This window comes from Ricinus communis, chromosome 5 (genome assembly GCF_019578655.1).
Source record: "Ricinus communis isolate WT05 ecotype wild-type chromosome 5, ASM1957865v1, whole genome shotgun sequence".
NCBI classification, from domain to species: Eukaryota; Viridiplantae; Streptophyta; class Magnoliopsida; order Malpighiales; family Euphorbiaceae; genus Ricinus; species Ricinus communis.
The window spans coordinates 26,704,966-26,726,549 of record NC_063260.1 but is presented as its reverse complement, the minus strand read 5'-3'; the positions used below and the strand labels follow the sequence as shown (position 1 = coordinate 26,726,549).

General features: G+C 31.3%; 2 protein-coding genes across 2 annotated transcripts; one reads left to right on the top strand and one right to left on the bottom strand.

Annotated features, from left to right (window-relative positions):
• The first annotated feature begins 9,949 nt into the window (after positions 1 to 9,949).
• Positions 9,950 to 16,113, top strand: LOC8286263 (glutamine-dependent NAD(+) synthetase). Its single transcript, XM_015719018.3, has 13 exons — positions 9,950 to 10,403; positions 10,493 to 10,798; positions 10,933 to 11,156; positions 11,315 to 11,418; positions 11,621 to 11,755; positions 12,387 to 12,555; positions 13,049 to 13,184; positions 13,592 to 13,730; positions 14,087 to 14,263; positions 14,562 to 14,729; positions 15,080 to 15,175; positions 15,260 to 15,388; positions 15,476 to 16,113. The coding sequence occupies exons 1-13, from the start codon at positions 10,210 to 10,212 to the stop codon at positions 15,680 to 15,682; spliced, it is 2,184 nt and encodes a 727-aa protein (XP_015574504.2). The 5' UTR covers positions 9,950 to 10,209; the 3' UTR covers positions 15,683 to 16,113.
• A 705-nt stretch (positions 16,114 to 16,818) lies between these two features.
• Positions 16,819 to 20,464, bottom strand: LOC8286262 (luminal-binding protein 5). Its single transcript, XM_002518819.4, has 8 exons — positions 20,230 to 20,464; positions 19,346 to 19,613; positions 19,047 to 19,261; positions 18,711 to 18,953; positions 18,146 to 18,625; positions 17,860 to 18,014; positions 17,694 to 17,776; positions 16,819 to 17,601 (listed from the first exon to the last, which is right to left on the bottom strand). The coding sequence occupies exons 1-8, from the start codon at positions 20,282 to 20,284 to the stop codon at positions 17,106 to 17,108; spliced, it is 1,995 nt and encodes a 664-aa protein (XP_002518865.1). The 5' UTR covers positions 20,285 to 20,464; the 3' UTR covers positions 16,819 to 17,105.
• Positions 20,465 to 21,584: the final 1,120 nt, after the last annotated feature.

Genomic DNA, 21,584 nt, shown 5'->3' with positions numbered 1-21,584 from the left:
TATATTATAAGTTATTTATGAGATAGTACTTGGTGAGATAATAATATATATATTCTTATCTATCACATAGACTTATATTGGTATACTTATCTCTAGGGAAAATTACTTAGAAGATGATTCTTCTTTATATATATATATATATATATCTCTACAAACCTATTTCTAGAAGAGGGGAGAGTTTTCTCCCATCATTATTCTCTTTATAATTCTCTATAGTTCTTCATAAACATTTAGTCTTAGTTTTCATTGTTAATTATACAGTTTTTCATAAATATTTAGTTTTAGCTTTTATTGCTCTTTTGAGATCTAAAGAGTTTTTCAAAAAGTGGAGAGTGAGGATCAACCATCTTCCTATTTGAAGAAATTCTGAATTTAGAGGAAGCTTTTACTTTATTATCTTATATCTTTCTATTTAATACTATAATTATTGGGTTAAATATGTTAGACTAGTTTTCGTAAATGTTTAGTTTAGCCTTTTTATTTTTGTGTGAATCTTGTTAGTTAACCATCATATTAATTCAACAATATTAATTGTTATGAATGTATTTATATTGAATGTATTAGAGACACTAACTTTGCTTCAATCTATGTAGGTATAAAAAACTTTAGTTGCATCATTCGTTTAAATGACTAAAAGAAAAAGCACATCATCATCTTAGCATTAGATCTAAGCTTAAACTAAAACAAGGGGAATACTAAATAAATGGTTATGTTAAATACTGTATTTAGCATATAGTTTTCATATATCACATCATTGCATATTTACTTTATAGTTTAATTTATTTTACGAATATTATTATCTCAAAAATACTAATTTATAGTGTTTAGATTTACTTTTATTGTTTTGTGTTGATAATTAGTTTTTATAATAAGTGGTCTCCTAGTTTTTTAAGAGATCGACCTCGTGGTAAATTTACCCCTTATTATAGAAACGATCCGTGCACTTGCAAGTACTAACTTAAACACATCATAATGCTACGATGATATGCCTCAATAAACAAATTAAAATTGATATAATGGAAATTTAGAGGGTATTATTAAGTACTCAAAAGAGATAATAATTTTTTTCTTTCACCAAATCGATTAGATCGTAATCTAACAAATATAAACTTAAGTCACAGTAAATTGTTTTCAATAATAAAAACAAAAATTTATCAGAATGAAAAAAAAAAAAAAAAAAAAAAAAAAAAAAACCCAGTAAATGCCACATTCACAATTAGCCTTCGATGTACAGAAACCAGTGAATGGTATTTTCTGTGTGTCCATTCTCTACTTTTAATTTAAGCCATGCATTATGATACGCTATTCAAGATTTCGGAGGAACCCGATTTTGATAACATGTTGGCCCCTCAGATTTATCTGGGCAGTGGTCTTTGTCAATTTCGCTGTGGCCACTATCATTCTTGCGACATTATAATTTTATAGCTACACATTCATTAAAATTAGTTCCTTGTACATAGAATCACATTAATATTTACGAGTGTTATTGCTTTGCTACTTATACTGGAAACCATAGTTCGGATAGGAATAATTGGGATTGGATATCATAATTCAAATTCCACTAAAATAACTTTGTTTCTTCCAATGCCAAGGACGATAACGATCATAGCCAAAGTGTGATGTTAACAGAAATGATGAAAGGAAATAATTCGGATGTGCATGTGCATAATTTAGGTGGTTGTCTCACCAATATATATTATCACATGTGACCTATATATACATGTATATATATATATATATATATATATATATATATATATATGTAGGGTTCAAATATGGCACTATCCTGTCTATATCCGACCTTTGTTATTCTTAGTTAAGGAAATAAATATATAATAAGCAACAGTATCACTGTATTTGTCTTGATATCTAACTGAGGCCAAGCTTAAAAGAGCATGCCAATGCTTGAAAGCAAATGGCAAACAAATAAACAAACAAAAGAACGTATCAAATCACAACGAATAGAAACAGAACAAAAATAAAATGAAAAAGAAGAAATCAAGGTGACGGTGATAGGTAAATCATGGACTTGGTGGAAACGGAGTTATACCCAGTTGTAGATATTATCTGCACACGTGTATTATTTATGTATATTATTGAGTTCTCCCTGATTAAGCAATTATTGTTTTCCATATGCAGTGAGTTGAACAAGTAAAAAATATAAATAACATTTTGTTAATTAGGTAAGTTAATTTCAATTATTATTTTTAATAATATATTAATGAATACAATCTGGCATAATGAAATCATACAGCTAAAGTCATGCACGTTCTGCTTGAGCGGTTGGTCCATTTAAATGCAGAATATAATACCAGTTAAACTATTTCTTTGCCTTTTCACAGACAAAGGCGTCACCAGTTATGAAAAGTGGTGGCAAATAGGAGAAAAAGAAAAAAAGACTATAAGAAGTTTAATAATGTGAAACACATTCCATTCACAAGGAATAAAAAGATGATATGCTCCTGAATATTCTAATCCATTCACACTTTGCCTCGTCGCAATTGATATCAGAGACAGCAGCAGCATACTCAATCTGTTTGTTGACTTATTATATTAAGAAAAATGAAATCATAGAAATCAGTAAATTATGATCACAACTTTTTCTTTTGCACCTGGCCCTCCTTCTCGACAGCAATGAGATGTCTTGTTAGCACTTCTTCAATTATTTTTTCCATTAATTATACGATATACAACAACCCATTCCAAAATCTTTAAACACATTGGATCAAAAAAGATGAACAAATTATCTTTAAACACATGCAATAATGTCAGTGTGAACCGTATCATCATAAAGTATAAACCATACTATTATTATAAATTATAAGTTTAGGGATAGTTTAGTTAGTCGAAAAGTAGAAAACGGCTGATTTTTATCGTTGGTGTTTGATTTGTTAAAAATCACTACGGAATTAAAATGAAATTACCCTATTAATAGAGTTCCTATTTTCTTTTTTATTAAAGAAGAATAAGTTTGTTCCTATAGAAATTCAATTAAATGTATTATAAATAGTTAAAATAAATGGAATAATAATTTGTTATTTATTTAAATAATATTTTTATGTTTATTGCATATAATTAGAGATTAAATATTATTATTTTTAAATTATAATTAAATATTATTATTAATATCAATCATGAATAAATTTAATTTTTATCTTTTATTCAACCAAACAACCTATAAAATATAATCATTCTCATTCCAAGCTTGAACGCTCCATATTTTACCATAAATAAAACTAATAACACGCATGTGCAGTAACAAGAATCAAATACATGTTCTTTCCTATGCAGAAATATAGATACCATAAAAAATATCACAAGTCTCAAATTTATTTGACTGATTCTACCTTTGCAAAAAAAATTATCTTAACATGTCATCAAAAAGATTTAGTACTTTCATGCGTAGGGCTATAAATGAGTCGAGCCGAGCGAAGCTTTTCAATGTTAGACTCAGCTCATAAAAATTTAATTGAGCTCGAGCTCAATAATTTTTTATATTTTAGAGCTCGAATTCGACTTATTATAGTTTTGATATATTCGAACTCGGTATTTATATAAACGAGCTAAGCTTGGGACCGACTCGATTTTGAGCTCATTAAGCAAGCTAGATTTTAAGCTCGTTAGGGCAGCTCAATTTTACCAAATATATAGCTGTAAATTTTACAATTATAAATAAATTATATAGAAAAGTAAAATCTGCATATAAATTGAAAAATTAAAATAATTAAATCAATTTTTTGATAAAGAAAAAAAGCTCCATAGAATTCTATCTCAAACTCGATTCAAATTTATTTATAATTCAATTAGGACTAGGAGTGTAAATGAGTCGAGTCTAGCTTATAAGCTTCACATTAAGCATATTACAAAAATATTTACTCATGTTAATTTATAATAGTTCTTACTCCAGTACATTTTCTTTATTAGTTAGATTATAATACCTTTTATGTTAATTTATAAAGTTCTTACTCTATTTATAAGCTTCATATTAAGTATATTGTAAAAATATTTACTCGTGATTAATTTACAAATATATAGACCATAATTTTTAAATATTTTTAAGTATTTATATAATATATGATTGTTTATTCAATGCTATAACTACGTAGTCTTATAGTAATATTTTTAAATATTTACATAATACATGCTTGTTTATTCAATACTAAAACTATGTAATTTTATAGTAAAATAATATAATTTATATAGTTAATTATATTATACATAAACTAAATTATTTTCATGCATAGTTTTTATTTTATATTCTACTTAAATTAATTTATAACAAAAAAATAAATTAGTAAGACAGTAATAATAATTAAATGTCCATAATTAAATACTAACTTAATTAATAATGTTATTAAAGTAGCACTTGCTTAAGTAGTACTAAAATTATTCAATAAAAAAATTTATAATTAAAATCTAATTTGTTGGTATATGTTATTGTTTTAATGTAATAAAAGTTGAGCTCTTATGATCTATTTATTTATTTTTTAATTAAAATATATTATTTATTTATTTATTGAATTAATGCACGAGCCACGAGTTCACACAAGTCGAGCACTACTATGCTCGAGCTCGAAAATAAAATTCGAGCTCAACTCATTTATCATGACGAATGAGCTTCGAGTAGCTCGCGAGCGGCGCAACTTATTTATAGTCCTATCCATGCGTACAGATTAGCAAGATTGGATTAACTCAGTCATACTATTAAAAAAAAAGAAAATAGACTGATTTGAAACTTTATTCTTATTTTTTTTAACTACAAAAGAGTTGATCGGTTCTTGGTTTAGTTTGGCTACCTTTTTGTTTGCTTTTTTGTGCTCACACTACTGTGCCGTTCCATTCAATAATGCAGCAAGGGAATCTTATGGTTATCAAGTGCAGAGTTGTCCTCTAACACATGAATGATACGAATAATGGTTGAGATCTTAGTCAGCTTCTGTAGGATTCAAAATGGTCCACCAATTTAATTTGTAGATACGGTGGTTTAATTTTTGTTTCCTAACAAGGTTTTATCACATTCTAAATCTATTAACCACTCGATTGTTTTTACCAAAAAGACAATCAATATAACACTCAATCATTTAAACATTATTTTACCTTCAAACGAAAGTTTATTAATACTCGATCTATTCAGATTTAATATTATTTATAACTATTATATAATTAAAGAAAACTTGGATATCAAATAATCATTTAAGAGATTTTAAGATAAAAATTACTTCGTACATAAATTTATTAGTGCACGATTTAAATAATGCATTTTAGAAAGGGTTTCAATGCTTAAGCTTTTTAGTGCTGATCTTCCCCTTACTTCCTTTTCTTGCTGGGTTGAACCCCTCTCCTGTATGGGGGTTTACAAAAAACACAAAATAAAATAGAATTATAGGGTTATTGTGGCTAAATCAGCATGTCGTGTTGCTGATTTTTTGCACTCATTAATTAGCCGCCAAATCTTTTAATCGCGCATCATTTGCCATATAACGAAATAATTTTTTGTTTTTTATTTTTAACAATATACAACTATGTAAATTACAAATAAATGTAAAACAGTGATATAAATCGAATTATATACTTTTTATAATTAAATTTAATATCACGAATCAACTCATTAGTTACAAAATAAAATAAACATTGATATCAAAAGCAAAAATCAAGAAATTTTTAGAATCAATATTATTTAGTGAAATAAAGGTAAAAATTAGTATTAAATCATAACATGTTTAAGCTTCAGGAAAACCAATTAGCATCTTTCATTTTCTTTTCCTAAACAACCAAAGAGCTACTTGATTATTGCGAAGGTCAATTTATCAACCTCCGAGAATTTGTTCCTAACAAATAATAAATACTATATAGTAATTTCTTAAAGTTTGGAGGGTCCATTAAACACTTTATTCAAGATAACCTACGCTATCGAAAATAAAGATAATGAATTTAATCTGATAATAAATATATATTTTAATTTTTTCCAAAGAATAAACATTGCATGTAGTCATCACTCTTAACAAAATTGTGTGAGAGGATATGTAGAGCATGAATAATATGGTGGAATCTGTTCATATTATTTTAATATCATTTAGTCGTGTGTGGCAATTAGTAGGTCTCTCAATTATCTGCCTCTGCTTTCGTTTGCATAATCATTCAGGTTTTGTTGGGTATTGGTTCAATTATTAATGCATATTATATTTTAGATAAAATCAGAGGAGAATTTCATGGTGTTCTTTTTTGGGTATAATTATAAATAGCCATAGTAGAGGAAAGCAGAACAATGATTGGCAATGAATAGATCATGTTTTCCAATCAGAAATTAGTGGTTTCATGTCAGTGGGGCTAAGATTATGCACATTAAGCCAAGGTTTCCCCATATGGTTGTGTCGATATTCGACAGAATGTGTGGCGCGGATAACAATTGCTGTGCATTTTTTGCAAAACCACTGTCTCCTATTATTTATTAAATCTATCTTTCTTGAGCTGATATTATTATTTTCTTTAAGAGTGGAGTGGGTCTTTATCTCATTTCAATTATTCACATGTCACGACAATTGCTTTTTGGCAAAAACTTCCAATCTCAAATAGCAGGTCGTTGCACTTACTCTACTGTTCATCTTTTCAAGAAGATAACTTTACTTTTCATTTTACCCAATTATTATTATTAATTTCTTTTATATCTTAAATTTATTCACTATCTTTCAATATAAACACCAATTTCTACAATATTTCTAAATCTTAAGAATTTAAGTAAAAAAATTATGTTAACAAACATTTAATAATTAGTTTATCAATCACATGTCACTAATATTAAACATATAAAATTAATATTTATTTTTACGATTAAGAGTCATTATATAATTATGAACTTAACTCATGATTTAATATTAAGAATATAATTAAAATTTATATCTTTTAGAATATGACACATTGGTTCATTATGAAAATTAATTATTAATCAATAAATTAATTATTTAATTAATATAAATGTCAACATTCAAAATTACTGGCATATATCATTATATGTCAGTTTTTATATAAATATAGATATGAATCCATATTACCGCATATAAAATTGATATTGTTCGAATTTTAACATAATTTTTAAATAATAATACTTTTAGAGATTAACACTTAGCTGATAATAAAACTACCATTATATCAAGATATTACTTTCCATTTTTAGTTTTGTCCTTTTTAGTGATTATTAACATTGTATTTAGTTAAAATCCATAAAATTTATGAAATTTATTTACAAATCAAAAGTTTAAGTATTTTAAAAGAAATAATAATTAATTTAAAATTCTATATAATTAAATTTGTATAGAAGTAGTTATAATTAAACTAAATTCTAATAAAATAGATAAAATTTTCTGTATTAATAAAAGTTAATATATTATATGACACAAAAATATTTTTTTAAAATCTATTATTTTCTATTTCTTATATTTTTTTTAAATGAGATAAATTGTTTTAATGGATTTTAACCAAACATATACCGCATTAGAAGAATATACATTAAAATTATTCATAAAAGATTTACTTTTACTTGTAAAGTAGTCAATAATATCTTCATTATTTTTTAAAAAAGTGCATTTACTTTTAGTTTTCTTTTTTTGTCGTTTTTACATGATTCCTTGTCTATTTCTCTTCAAACAATTTCTGACCTAACTCTTCATTTCTTGGTCATTACGCAAATTGTTCTTATATTTTAAATTTTAAAGTTTACTGTTCATTTTGTATACTACAAAGTTTCAGATCAAATTTTCAAGTCAAATTTTCCTTTTTATCAAAGCTCTTCTGCTAAATCTATATTAGTTAAGAATTTAATACGTGTACAACTTATTTTACTGATATATTGCTAATTTCATAAAATTAGTCAGCTTTGTATTTATATACAAAATAATTTCTAACAAATCACAGATTGATTATATCTTAAATTAACTTTTATTGATATAAATTAATTAATTTTTCTATTAAACAGTGATTTTAATTTTAAGTATAGTATATCAATTATATTTTAGTCTTGATTTATATAAATATTGTTAATATATTAAAGGATAAATCATTTTTATAATTAAATAATAATCTAATTTTGAAAATTATTATATTAATTATATTTTTAGAATTGTTTTTTAAATTCACATTTTCAATCCTGCGATTAGTTATTAGTGGAGTTATTTTGGTCCAGGTTGGGGTCCGATTTTTTTTCTTTTTCTTCCCAATAGATAAGAGATTCATTCATCATCGAAAACACATTATAAATTGATAAGTTCCTCCAACCAGTTATGTTGTGCTGAAAAAAAGGAGTTGAAAAACTCAAAACAAAGAGGGTCTTTTTTGTTACCACCTATATAGTGTTTCATATAATAATAACAAAAGGTATAAAAAAGTTTAGTGGAAGTGCAATTAAACCTTTAAACTTCAAAGGAGTTCAATTGTACTATGCAAGTTTGAAAGCATAATAATTATATTCTCGCAATTAGCTATTTTTTTAACTAACGATGATTGTATTAATTTTATTTTATTTTATCAAAGTGAAGAATAAATTATTATTTTAGCAAGGCGCAATTAATAGTTCTTCAGGTGCAAAATAAATGAATTGGAAAGAGCTAAATGGTTTATTTAACACCTAAAATTAACCGAGTTTCATGTCATTATACCGTGAAGTTGACAGAGTTAGCGTCAAGGATGTAATTGTTCTGTTTTCAAATATTAAGAGCGAAGTAGAACTGCTTTAAAGTTTAGGACTTCAACTGTACTTTGGATGAAAGTTAAAGGACTCATCGGTGTCTTTGACGAAATTGCTGGGCAACAGCGCACGCGGTGTGGGACTAAGCCATTCTAATTCTACCGAAAATTACTTGGCAAAATTCAGTCGGACCCTTACGCTACATCTCGATCACTACCAACAATTATTTCATTAAAATGTCAACTATTATCAATTATTATTTCGTGAAAAATATGATTACTGGTTCTTAAGTTAACTTTACTCTAGCCTCCAACATGTATTTTAGAATGTGGTATGTATACCCACTTTAGAGCCCTAGGCCCATTAAAAAATAAATTATATAGGCTGGCCCGATTTTTTTTTTTTTTTTATCTGAATCTAATTGGCCCATCTTCACTCACTTTAGGCCCATACATATATGATTGAGTGTTTATATTTCTTTTGATAGATTAGTATTTTACATTTAAATGGAGAGAGATATATGGATCTTATCTAGTAATTGTGTGTGATACGTGTGACTATAATTTTAGCCAAAGAAAATCTCACTAAAATATAATTAGAAAGTATTTCACAATTTACTCTATATCTTTCTTTCATTCATTAAAATGTAAAGTATAATATTATAAGTATAGAAATAAAAAAATTATTGAATTTATTCTTTTCATAAAAATTTAAAATTGACAAATATAATAATAGTTAGATCGATTAATTTTTTAAAATTTTTTAATGATTCAGATCAATTAATTAATTAAAATATAAAAGTAAATATAAATAATTTAATTATTTAATATAAAAGACTACGAATTAATAAAAAATAAATTAAAATAAATTATTTTTTTGTGATGTCATTAGCAGTTATAAGAAAATAAGAAAATTTGAATATAATAAGATATAAAAAAGGCTAAATAAAAATGAAAAATTAATTTATATTTTATTTTTATTTTAACTTATGGAGAGTTTTAACTGTCAAAAGAAACCCAATCGTATAATGGGGGCACTTTCACAAATTGTATTATACATTTTAAGAAGTGATACAATGAAATCCAAATTTCTTTTTCTCGATTTTTTTTGTTACTATGACTAAACATTCAATACAGTCCATCCCAGTTCGACACGCGTCAATATAAGCAAAACATGTAGAAGAAAGCCCGAAATTTTCTTTCAACCCGTCCAGGAATCCAGGAACGCTGACTCCGAACCATTTAAAACGTCGCCAAAAACATGAATTAAAAAAATCAAATATACTGTCGCTAAATCCTATAAAAACAAAAATCCCAATTATCAAAATCCAACTCCACCGATTCACCCAACGAAAAGAGAAACAAAACACACCCACATAATTCATCTTTTTAGTCACTGCCATTTTCCTTTCCCACAATATCTCCATTGTCTAAAGCTCTTTTCTCCCTCTCTCTCTCTCTCTCTCTCTCTATTTTTTAACTTCTAATTTTCACTTTAATTTTATTTTCTTTTGAAAGAATTTCAGAAACAAGATGAGGCTATTGAAAGTAGCTGCATGTAATTTGAATCAATGGTCTATGGACTTCAATTGTAACTTAAATAACATAAAAGAATCGATAACTAAAGCTAAAGAAGCTGGTGCTGTTATCAGACTTGGTCCTGAGCTCGAAATCACTGGTTATAGCTGCGAAGATCATTTTTTGGAAATTGATACTGTCAATCATGCGTAAGTTAATTCAAATTGTAAATTGCGTACTTTTTGTTTAATTTTTGTAGGTTTCTGTTAATTATTTTTAATTGATTGATTGATTGCAGATGGGAATGCTTGAAGGAACTTCTACTTGGTGACTGGACTGATGGATTGTTGTGTAGTTTTGGGATGCCTGTTCTTAAAGGATCAGAACGTTATAATTGTCAAGTTTTATGCTTGAATAGAAAGGTTATAATGATTCGTCCAAAAATGTGGCTTGCTAATGATGGTAATTATAGAGAGCTAAGATGGTTTACTGCTTGGAAGCAAAACGAACAGCTTGTGGAGTTTCAGCTACCAAGTGATATTTCCAAGGCTATAAATCAGAATTCTGTGCCTTTTGGTTATGGGTTTATGCAGTTTTTAGATACGTAAGTAACAAAATATTGTTTCTTGATAATGGGCTTTCTTGGTTTTTCTTTATTATTATTTTTATACTGATTAGCTGCTTATCAAGAAGCTAATAGTCTTGTTTTTTTCTTTTTCTTTTTTGGGGGTGCTTTAGTGCTGTTGCTGCTGAAGTTTGTGAAGAACTTTTCACCCCTGTCCCTCCTCATGCTGAGCTTGCTCTCAATGGGGTTGAAATATTCATGAATGCAAGTGGAAGTCACCATCAGTTGAGGAAGCTCGATCTTCGTCTTCGTTCTTTCATAGGCGCTACTAATGCTCGAGGAGGGGTTTACATGTACAGTAATCACCAAGGATGTGATGGCGGTCGCCTTTATTTTGGTATACAAATGCTCCTTAAATTTATAGATGCTGTTTTCGTTTGAATAGGACAAGAATCTCCAACAAGTTGTTAATCAATCATTACAAATTTATTCTTTTTTATTAAGCTTGCTGTTTATGCCGATTAATAACTCTCCTTAATACTTTCTTCCTTTCAGATGGATGTTCTGGCGTTGTTGTAAATGGAGAAGTGGTTGCTCAAGGATCCCAATTTTCTTTACGGGATGTTGAGGTTGTGATTGCTCAAGTGGATCTGGATGCGGTATGCTCTATGTTCTATTGCTTGACAGCTTGTTTGTGGACTTAAATTCTCGAGTTATCTCACTTCTACTCAAAACTGTGGTTAATGAGTTTTCCTTTGCTTGATGAAATTTCATATGCTTTTGACACTTACCGCCATCATATTCTCATTATTTGTATTATGTATGTGATTCTAATGCATCTAGTCTCTCATTCAACGGCAGGTTGCTAGCCTAAGGGGTTCTATAAGTAGTTTTCAAGAACAAGCGAGTTCCAAATCCAAAGTATCATCAGTAGCAGTCCCTTACAATCTTTGTCAGCCTTTTAACCTGCAAATGTCCCTTTCCAGCCCTATTAAGGTTTGTTGTTTATGCAGCACACTAATGTTAAATCAATGATTACTTGATGTCAACAGCTAAAACATTTGCCTGATTATTTTTTTCTCTACTTTTTTTAAGTGAAGATAGTGTTTGAAATTACAATACTTTCTGTCAGCCTGATGCTTTAGGGTCCTGCTAATCCATTATTCTTGAAACGATGGAAGTGCCTTTTATTAACCTTAATTTTCTGAGTTAACCTCGATCAATTCCTTATGAAAACTGATATGCTCACAAGTTTTGGTCTTTCCTAATACCAATCCATTTAAAAAGATGGGAAAATGGCTTATATCATTAACTAACTTAAATTTTCTGCAAGAACAGCTTCCAGTCATTATTGGCTTCATATAATCTTTTGGCAAGATAAATTCCAGAAGCTATTTGAAAGCTCAGATCTTGTAAGGTTCATAGACACCTACTTGTTGGGCAAAAGAGCAGAGTCTATTTTAATTATTGTTGCAACTATTTCTTTTCCTTTGTTTCCTGTACGTGGAAGCTGATAAGATTTGTACATTTTCGCAAGTTTATAAACTAATGAGTAACATCTTAGTTGTGCCATCTGCAAGTCATCTTACCAAGTCCATTAAATTGACCAATGATTCCTTATTTGAAGATCAATTATCATTCTCCTGAAGAGGAAATAGCCTTTGGCCCTGGCTGCTGGCTGTGGGACTATTTAAGAAGAAGTGGAGCTTCTGGATTTTTGCTTCCTCTTTCTGGTGGAGCAGATAGCTCCTCTGTGGCTGCTATTGTTGGCTGCATGTGCCAAATGGTTGTAAAAGGTCAGTTCATGAAATTAATATATTGAATATTCTAGTACTAAAATTTTTATGGTATAGAACAAGGTAAAACCAACTAATGTAAGGTCTTAGAAGCTTAATACCCCAATTAAGTGGAAAGGGATATCGACATAGACAACGAGGTATTAAGAGCTGAATTTAGTACCCATGTCAACTAGCTAATCGCAGAGACAGATTTCTGTAATATATCTAAACAAACAGGCAATATTTACTTTGATCAAGGCTATTGCCCAGTTATGGTCCTAGGGAGAATTTGGATTTTGGAATAAATCCTGTCCTTCGGTGTTGTGACATTAGATTGGGACTATTTAGTTTTTGCAAGTGCCTTGAAATACTTTTAGCTGAAGCTATTATTGTTTGAAAGAGGTGAATTCTTGTTTGTCACGTTAGTAGAGTTGCAGCTAGCAGTTTTTGTGTGCAGTGGAGACATAAGGCTTTTCTCCATTCATTTTTTGATTCTGAACATTGCTTGCAGAGATTGCGAATGGGGATGAACAAGTAAAAGCTGATGCTGTACGAATTGGACGTTACACCAATGGGCAATTTCCCACTGACAGTAAAGAATTTGCAAGGCGCATATTCTATACCATATATATGGGGTCTGAAAACAGGTTGGTGTTTGTAGGAAGTTTTCTTGCTTTTGTTCTTCTGTACTATTCTTGTAGTTTTGTTAGGGGTTTAAAGGTCAATTTGCCCCCTCAACTTGGAGTCAATGGTCAATCTACTCGGATTTTAACTTTTGGTCCATTTTACCCACCAACTTGGCAAAAGCTGCCAATTTAATCCAAGCCCCCACAAAATTAAGAGATGGGATTCCACGCATTATGCAAAGCAATTAAAAGTTCAGTGAAAGGATTTAATCAATAAATAAAATTCAATTTAGTCCTTAAAACTTCATGTTAAGTATCAATTCTCTATTGCTGGAGTGTTGAGAAAGCCTCTCTTTTACTTTTCACATTGAGAATGTTTTGCAATGACATTGTTTTACAGTAACTTTTTTTTTTCTTGGTTTTTACAGTTCTGAATCCACAAGAAAACGAGCAAAGGTTCTTGCAAACGAGATTGGTTCATGGCACCTTGATGTTCCAATAGATGGTGTTGTTTCTGCATTTCTGTCCTTGTTTGAAAAAGTAACTGGCAAGCGACCACGTTATAAGGTAACCGGGTTTTTAACTTGGTATAGAAGATTTCACCTCAGTCCTGTGGAGTAATATAATTCCGTCCATCCCCAGTCAATATTTTATCCAGCATCTATGATAGCTCAGGCAAAAAACTTAAATTTGCACTTTTGCATTGTTATGTCTGCATATGCTCCTACTTTAATTTTTTGTCATCAATGAAATCTTCACATAGGTTCTAATCTTACTGTGACTTATTTTCAGTGTCTTCAATGTTTGGGAAATAAAAGCTATTTTATATTAGACTTTGTTTCAGTATTTAAAGCAGTCACTGTTGCCTTGATGTGTCATTTACAGCGAGTGTTATCAAAATTTTGTTGGTTTTCTTTTCACAGGTGGATGGGGGTTCTAATATTGAGAACCTAGGTTTGCAGAACATTCAAGCTCGAACAAGAATGGTGCTAGCATTTATGTTAGCCTCACTCTTGCCTTGGGTTCACAATAAGCCAGGATTTTATCTCGTCCTAGGAAGCTCTAATGTGGATGAAGGATTGCGTGGATATCTGACAAAGGTAATTCTCATTTTAACTTGTCTGAAAGGCAAATATTGAGCAATTTCAGTTGGTTCTTGGTTCTAAAGCAAACTGCTTTTGGTCATTAGCAATGTGCAAATGGGGTAGAGTTGAACTAGTAATTTGAACTTGAAACTTGTTGTTTATATTTTCTTAAGCTGTTTGGAGAAATTTCTTTGTTGGCGTCAATCTTTTAAGTTGTGATGATATTACCTTTCTGTGTGATATTGATGCAACCAGTAGTTAATCTGTCGCAACTATTTCCTTATAAGAGCTCACTTTTTATTTCTTTTTGCAGTATGATTGTAGTGCAGCAGATATAAATCCAATTGGAAGTATCAGTAAGCAGGATCTTCGGGCATTCCTGCGATGGGCTGCCATCCATCTGGGTTACTCATCCTTGGCAGATGTTGAAGCAGCACCTCCAACGGCTGAGCTGGAGCCGATACGTTCTGACTACAGTCAGGTACTCTTTTGCGAACAACAGTCAACGGTCAATTCTTTCCCTTTACCTTCTTCAAACGTAGCCAATGCATGTAACTATTGATGGATAAAATTACTAGGACGGTTAACATTTCTCTCTTCCAACTAAAAATCAAAGTTGTTCATTTTTCTCCCTATGCATTTTTTTTAACCTACCATATTGCTTTTTCTGCTGCTCCGAGAAACCTTTTTTCTTTTCTAATATGATGTTTGTGCGTCAATAGATTTGACTCTGCAACTGCTTCTGACCTGCATGTATTTCCCTCACTAGAATGACAAGCATTCCTTTTATGTGAGTGATAATATGTTAATGCTATCTTCTGCATGGAGCAGCTTGATGAAGTGGACATGGGAATGACATACGAAGAACTCTCAGTTTATGGAAGGTTGCGAAAAATTTACCGCTGTGGTCCAGTCTCGATGTTTAAGGTGAGATATTGAGTTCATTATGTCACATAAATGGGGTACTGTGGTCGAAATTTTACTTATTAGATACGATGGTGATTTTTACAGAATCTCTGCTATAGATGGGGTTCGAGATTAACTCCATCGGAGGTTGCTGAGAAAGTGAAGCACTTCTTCAAGTACTATTCAATTAATCGTCACAAAATGACTGTCTTAACACCCTCTTATCACGCCGAGGTATTTAAGTATTAAAGAGAGACAATATAATATGCGTATTTACTAAACTTTATGCAAAAGACTTAAAGTGAGGTATCCTGCTTGCAGAGTTATTCACCAGAGGACAATAGATTCGATCTTCGACAGTTTCTATACAATGTAAGATGGCCCTATCAATTCCAAAAGATTGATGAAATAGTTGAAGAGTTAGATGGGGAGAGAGTTGCTCTCTCAGAATCAAACGGGGTGTTGTCAAATGGAGTAGGGATGGGGGTTGTGGCAGCAGGTTCAGGTGATCCCAAAGCTGGCTTTTAAATTTACAAAGGGCACAAAATAAACTTTGCATCCCACAGAATCATGTCTCAATAAATTGTTTGCTGCAGTTCGTTGTAATAAGCTTCGCATCTCAACTACTGTTGTCGTGTTAATAAAAATCTCATGTATCTCACCGAAGTTGATAAAAAGTAATTTGGTTGCATGTTTTTTTTGCGAAGCGTATTCCTCTTTATCTTTGTATAGCGAAAGGCTTGGACACGTCATATCTCCCCTCCGGCAATTGCATTCAGCCCACCGGCCACTCCCAAGAGTAATTGAGAAGAGAGCTCCTTCTGCTCTGGCTACTCGATTTATTTGCATTTGCTTTCTACATAGGGTGAACGACAAACACCCTCTAGTATTTTGGAGGGTTATACTAGTACTTCTGTGTTATTAATATTAAATATATTATTGTCTCATTCCATTTTTAATTTGTTACGCCAAATAATCTTTCCGTACATTTTCCTTTTGCTAAAATCAACTAGTTAATGAGATGCAATCAAATTTATCAATCCATTATTTAAACAACTAAATTAGAGTAAGGGATTTAATTGGCACATTTAAAAGAGATTTAATACCATATTAAAGTCATTGTAAATGAGTCCTTTTTATCGAATTAAAATAGATTTGTTTTTATCTTTTGGCTCAGTTTAATCTCTTTATTTAAAAATAAATTTTTATTTGGGTGAATTTGATTGCTGAACTCTTGAATTTTTAGAGTTAGTCATTAATCAGTTGAATTCTCGGAAAAACTTTTAAATTTTTAAGATTAATAATTAATCAGTGAATACATAAGAAAAAAAATATTTTATTATAACGAATTAAAAATGAAAGATATAATAATATAATATTGAAAAAGCAGAAAATACTGATATAATATGCTAAAAAAATGTCAAGGGTCAGAATTTCTGCCGCAAATATACATAAACATAGGAAGTGTTTATCAGGAATCATATTAATATACGGAGTGAGTAATAAATGGATTTTAGGGAAATACATATGATTATTCACACATGATGTTTAGAAAGAGAGAATGCAGCATGTAACATATCCAGGCTCCGCTTTATTTCTTATGAGGCAATTTTTATGTATGTAATTTTGAGCTTATTCAATTAAAATTAAAACGGTAACAATACTTTAGAAAGAGATAATGCAACTTTACATTGCATTCGGGAAGGCAGATTTTAAAACAAAGAACAAAATTACAAATTAGTAATAACATAAGGAAAAAAGGCATTTATCTTCAGCGTGTTTTACCCTCCAACAAAAAAACTGCTGCACAAAAGGGAAATTTCCCATCCCCTTTTTGCTTCTACCATAAGAAAAATTACAGTATTCTCAACCAACCTCAAGCCTAGACTAAATCCTCATTTCATCATCCTGCCATCTAATCTTAGCAGGGAATCAATGGAATCATAGATTCTTACAGCTCGTCATGTGAATCATCTTCTTCTGTCGAACCACCTCCTGGGGCTCCACCAGATCTCTGATATACAGCAGTGATGATTGGATTGCACACAGCTTCAACCTCCTTGAGCTTCTCTTCGTAGTCTTCTTTCTCAGCGCTCTGGTTGTCATCAAGCCATTCTAGGGCTTCTTTCACAGCAGTTTCAATTTTCTCCTTCTCATCAGACTCGAGCTTGTCGGCAAGCTTGTCTTTGTCGCTAATCTGGTTTTTCATGTTATAGATGTATGTCTCCAGACTGTTGCGTGCATCAATCCTCTCCTTCACCTTCTTGTCCTCCTCAGCAAACTCTTCTGCCTCGCGCACCATGCGCTCAATTTCCTCCTGGCTAAGACGGCCCTTGTCATTGGTAATAGTGATCTTCTCTGATTTACCTGTGCCCTTGTCTTCAGCCTTCACGTTCAGGATACCATTGGCATCGACTTCAAATGTAACCTCAATTTGAGGGGTTCCCCTGTTGCATAAAAAAATAAAGAAATGTCAAACCTCCAGCTAACTGGTGAAGCAAATGCCGAGGGAAATCTATAAATGAAGGGAAGCACATACCTTGGAGCTGGAGGAATGCTAGTAAGATCAAATTTCCCAAGCAGTCTGCAATCCTTTGTGAGACTCCTTTCACCTTCAAACACCTGATATTACACCAGAAGCAAGTAAGCTGAGGTTCACCTAAAGTGTCCAACAAAGGCACGTAAGAAAAAGGAAATAATTCTACCTGAATGGAGACAGTAGTCTGCTGATCCTGGTAAGTGGTGAAAACTTGAGATTTCTTGGTCGGGATGACAGTATTCCTAGGAATCAACTTGGTCATCACACCACCGACTGTTTCAATACCAAGGGTGAGCGGAGCCACATCCAGGAGAAGGATATCTGCATCAAGCATGCAGCAAAAAATATTGTCAGTCAGAGGTCTCCAAACATGGCGTCTTGTCAAAATCATAATGCCACTTTCATCAATAACTCCACCACACTAAGCATTTGATAGAAAATGAATAAACTACCTTTGGTTTCATCACCACCCTCTCCACTCAAGATTCCTCCTTGTACAGCAGCACCATAGGCAACAGCCTCATCTGGGTTCACACCCTTGTTGGGCTCTTTCCCATCAAAGTAGTCCTTAAGGAGTTGTTGAACCTTGGGAATTCTAGTACTGCCACCAACAAGAACAATTTCATCGATCTGGTTTTTCTGCAAACCAGCATCTTCCATTGCTTTCTTCACAGGTCCCATGGTCTTCCTGAAAAGATCATTGTTCAATTCTTCAAAGCGAGCTCTGGTGAGTGGTTCAGAGAAATCTACGCCATCAAAAAGTGACTCAATCTCCACACGGACTTGATGCTGACTGCTAAGAGCTCTCTTGGCCCGTTCAGCCTCCCTCCTGAGCTTTCCAAGAGCCCTATTATCCTTGCTGATATCCTTTCCATGCTTTTTCTTGATCAATTTAATGAAGTATTCCATAATCCTTTGGTCAAAGTCCTCACCTGGAAGAACATGTAACATAAGCATACACTCGCAACATGCAAAACATATGAAAAGGTAACTAGATAAGGCAGAGCCAATTCTCACCTCCCAAATGAGTGTCTCCATTTGTTGAAAGGACCTCAAAAACACCATTATCAATAGTCAAGATACTGACATCAAATGTTCCACCACCAAGATCGAAAACAAGGATGTTCTTTTCACCGCCTCTCTTGTCCAAACCGTAGGCAATAGCAGCAGCGGTTGGCTCATTAATAATTCTAGCCACATTAAGTCCAGCAATAACACCAGCATCCTTTGTAGCTTGCCTCTGAGCATCATTGAAGTAGGCTGCATTATGACAAGGAAGACCATATTAGCAGACATAAAGTATTTGCGTATAAAGCTCAAAATCAGTCAAAACAAATTGATACTTTCACTCACCAGGAACAGTAACCACAGCATCCTTAATTTTCTTCCCAAGGTATGCTTCTGCTGTTTCCTTCATCTTAGTCAAGATCATAGCGCTGATCTCCTCAGGACTGAAGACCTTAGTTTCTCCATCCTTGATCTTGACCTGGATATAAGGCTTTCCATCCTTGTTAACAATCTTATACGGAACCAGCTTCATGTCCCTCTGGACCTCCTTGTCCTCAAACCTGTAAAAGAAGAAGCCTCAGTAACCATACAACTTACTGAAGTCCCATAAAAATAGACCAAGAACAAATTGAAAGTGGCATTACTTTCTTCCAATAAGTCGCTTGACGTCGAAGATGGTCCTTTCGGGATTGACAGCTGCCTGATTCTTGGCAGCCTCACCGATGAGCCTTTCACTGTCGGTGAAAGCAACCCACGATGGGGTGATACGGTTTCCTTGGTCATTGGCTATAATCTCAACATGACCGTTCTTGTAAACACCAACACAAGAATAAGTAGTTCCAAGATCTATTCCAATTACTGTTCCCAACTTTGTAGCTTCCTCTTTCGCAATGGAGATTGCAAAAAGACATCCTATTAATGCAAGATTGAATTACATTAAAAACCAAATTTAAATACATAAAATAGATGATGCAAGGTGTGATAATGTAATGATTCATCATGTAATTCATGTTATCGCTTCAGTCGCTCGAGCAAATAAAATATCAGTATTCAAACAGTTATTTAACACTAAATGACACATTAAAAACAAATCATTCTCAAATTAAAAGTTGATGTATGTTTAGGAAATGACGCAATCATGAATAGGTTTTAAAGACATGAGAGCTAACGATGAACAACTAAGATTAAAGAAATGAAAAAATAAGCAAGTATATTATTACTAACATCATAAAACAGAAGAACGTGACCTGAGCGCTAGCTTAACATTTCGCTTAATAATAATTAAACGCCGTCGTATCATTTCATAGATTATTAGATCATCATTTCTTTCTAATGATAGAAAACAGTAAAAGAAAACACACAGATCTAATTAAGTAAACTGAAAATAATAACCTAAAATATAAGCACTAAAACAAATCCAGATCCGTAACATTACAGTTTTTATTCTATATAAAACGAACAATAAAAATAAAATTAAATAAATATAAGAAAGAAAATCAGATCTACGATCTAAGGAAACAGCACTTACCAAACAGAACAATTGCTGATACAACAGCACCGCGTGCTCTCCAAGAGCCGGCCATCGCTTCTCTCTGAAACTCTCTCGCTCGCTCGCTCGCTTCTCTCTGTTTTTACTTCAAGTGGTTAATGTATATTTTGTGTTTAAAAGGCTTCTATTAGTTGCCAACCGCGAACTCCTTTCTTTATAGAATCGCGCGTGCTGGGCTTCAACTTCTTATAGACCATCATACCGCTTCTTCGTCTCTCTTTACTAAAATCAGCTGAATGCCAAATGCGGGAACATGTCATCAATGATGACGTGGACCAATCAAGTCTCGGAATCAAATCTTTTAACCAATTGAATTCATTCTTGTGTTGTGATCATCGTGGCCGTTTATCATTGGACGGGTTTACGTGTCGAATCTGTTTTGCATTCTCTTTCTAATGTTTGACGGTTTTTTGATGGGCCAATATTGGGCTACTGCAAGCCCAAATATCCACATTATACTGGCAGGTTCTGGACCCGCTCTCTCACTGCATATCAACATTTTTTCTTTAAGTTCTTTTAACACTTAAACTGAGCATGTGCAGAGACAAAGCCCATTAAAAAGAATTTAATTGAATAAAACTTGAGTCCAATTATAAAACTAATCCCTTTAGTTGTTTACTTTTTACCACTTATAAGTCATTTTATTATTGGCTAAAACACCAAATAAACTCTAACATTTTTGCATTTTTTCAGATTTACCCAAATATTTTAATTTTGATAATTTTACCCTAATTTATAAAATTGATTTCAATTGTATTAGCCAGGTTAAATTTATAAATTAGTTTGTGGCTATAATTTACGTATCTACCACCTGAAAAAAAGAATAAATTTTTTAATTATTTATATTTTTTTTTGTGGAAAGTAATGATAAAAAAAATAAAATTTAAAGTGCTTCTTTTTTTATTATCAATTTAAAATTTTAATTTTTGGATGAAGAATGACATTTCTAAAGATATCACGAATTTGAGAAATGATTGTAATATCTAGAATTTTGAGAAATTTATATTACATGCCACTTAAGTAATGGTATTATTAAAAATATTTTTTTTTCTAGTTGGCAGATACGTTAAGCATATACACAATACAAATTTTCAATTTCTCCAGTTAAATACAATTAAAATTAAATTTTTAAATTAAAATAAAATTATCAAAATTAGGAGGTTTAGATAAATTTGAAAAAGTATAAAAGGATTTGGACGTATTTAATAATTAACGTTCTATATTTGTGTTTATTCTATAAAGTGGATAGTTGCTTTTTGTATGAGGTGGATAAATAATTATTATATTTATTTTTTTAATTAATTGATTATGTATCAATTATTCTATATTAAAAT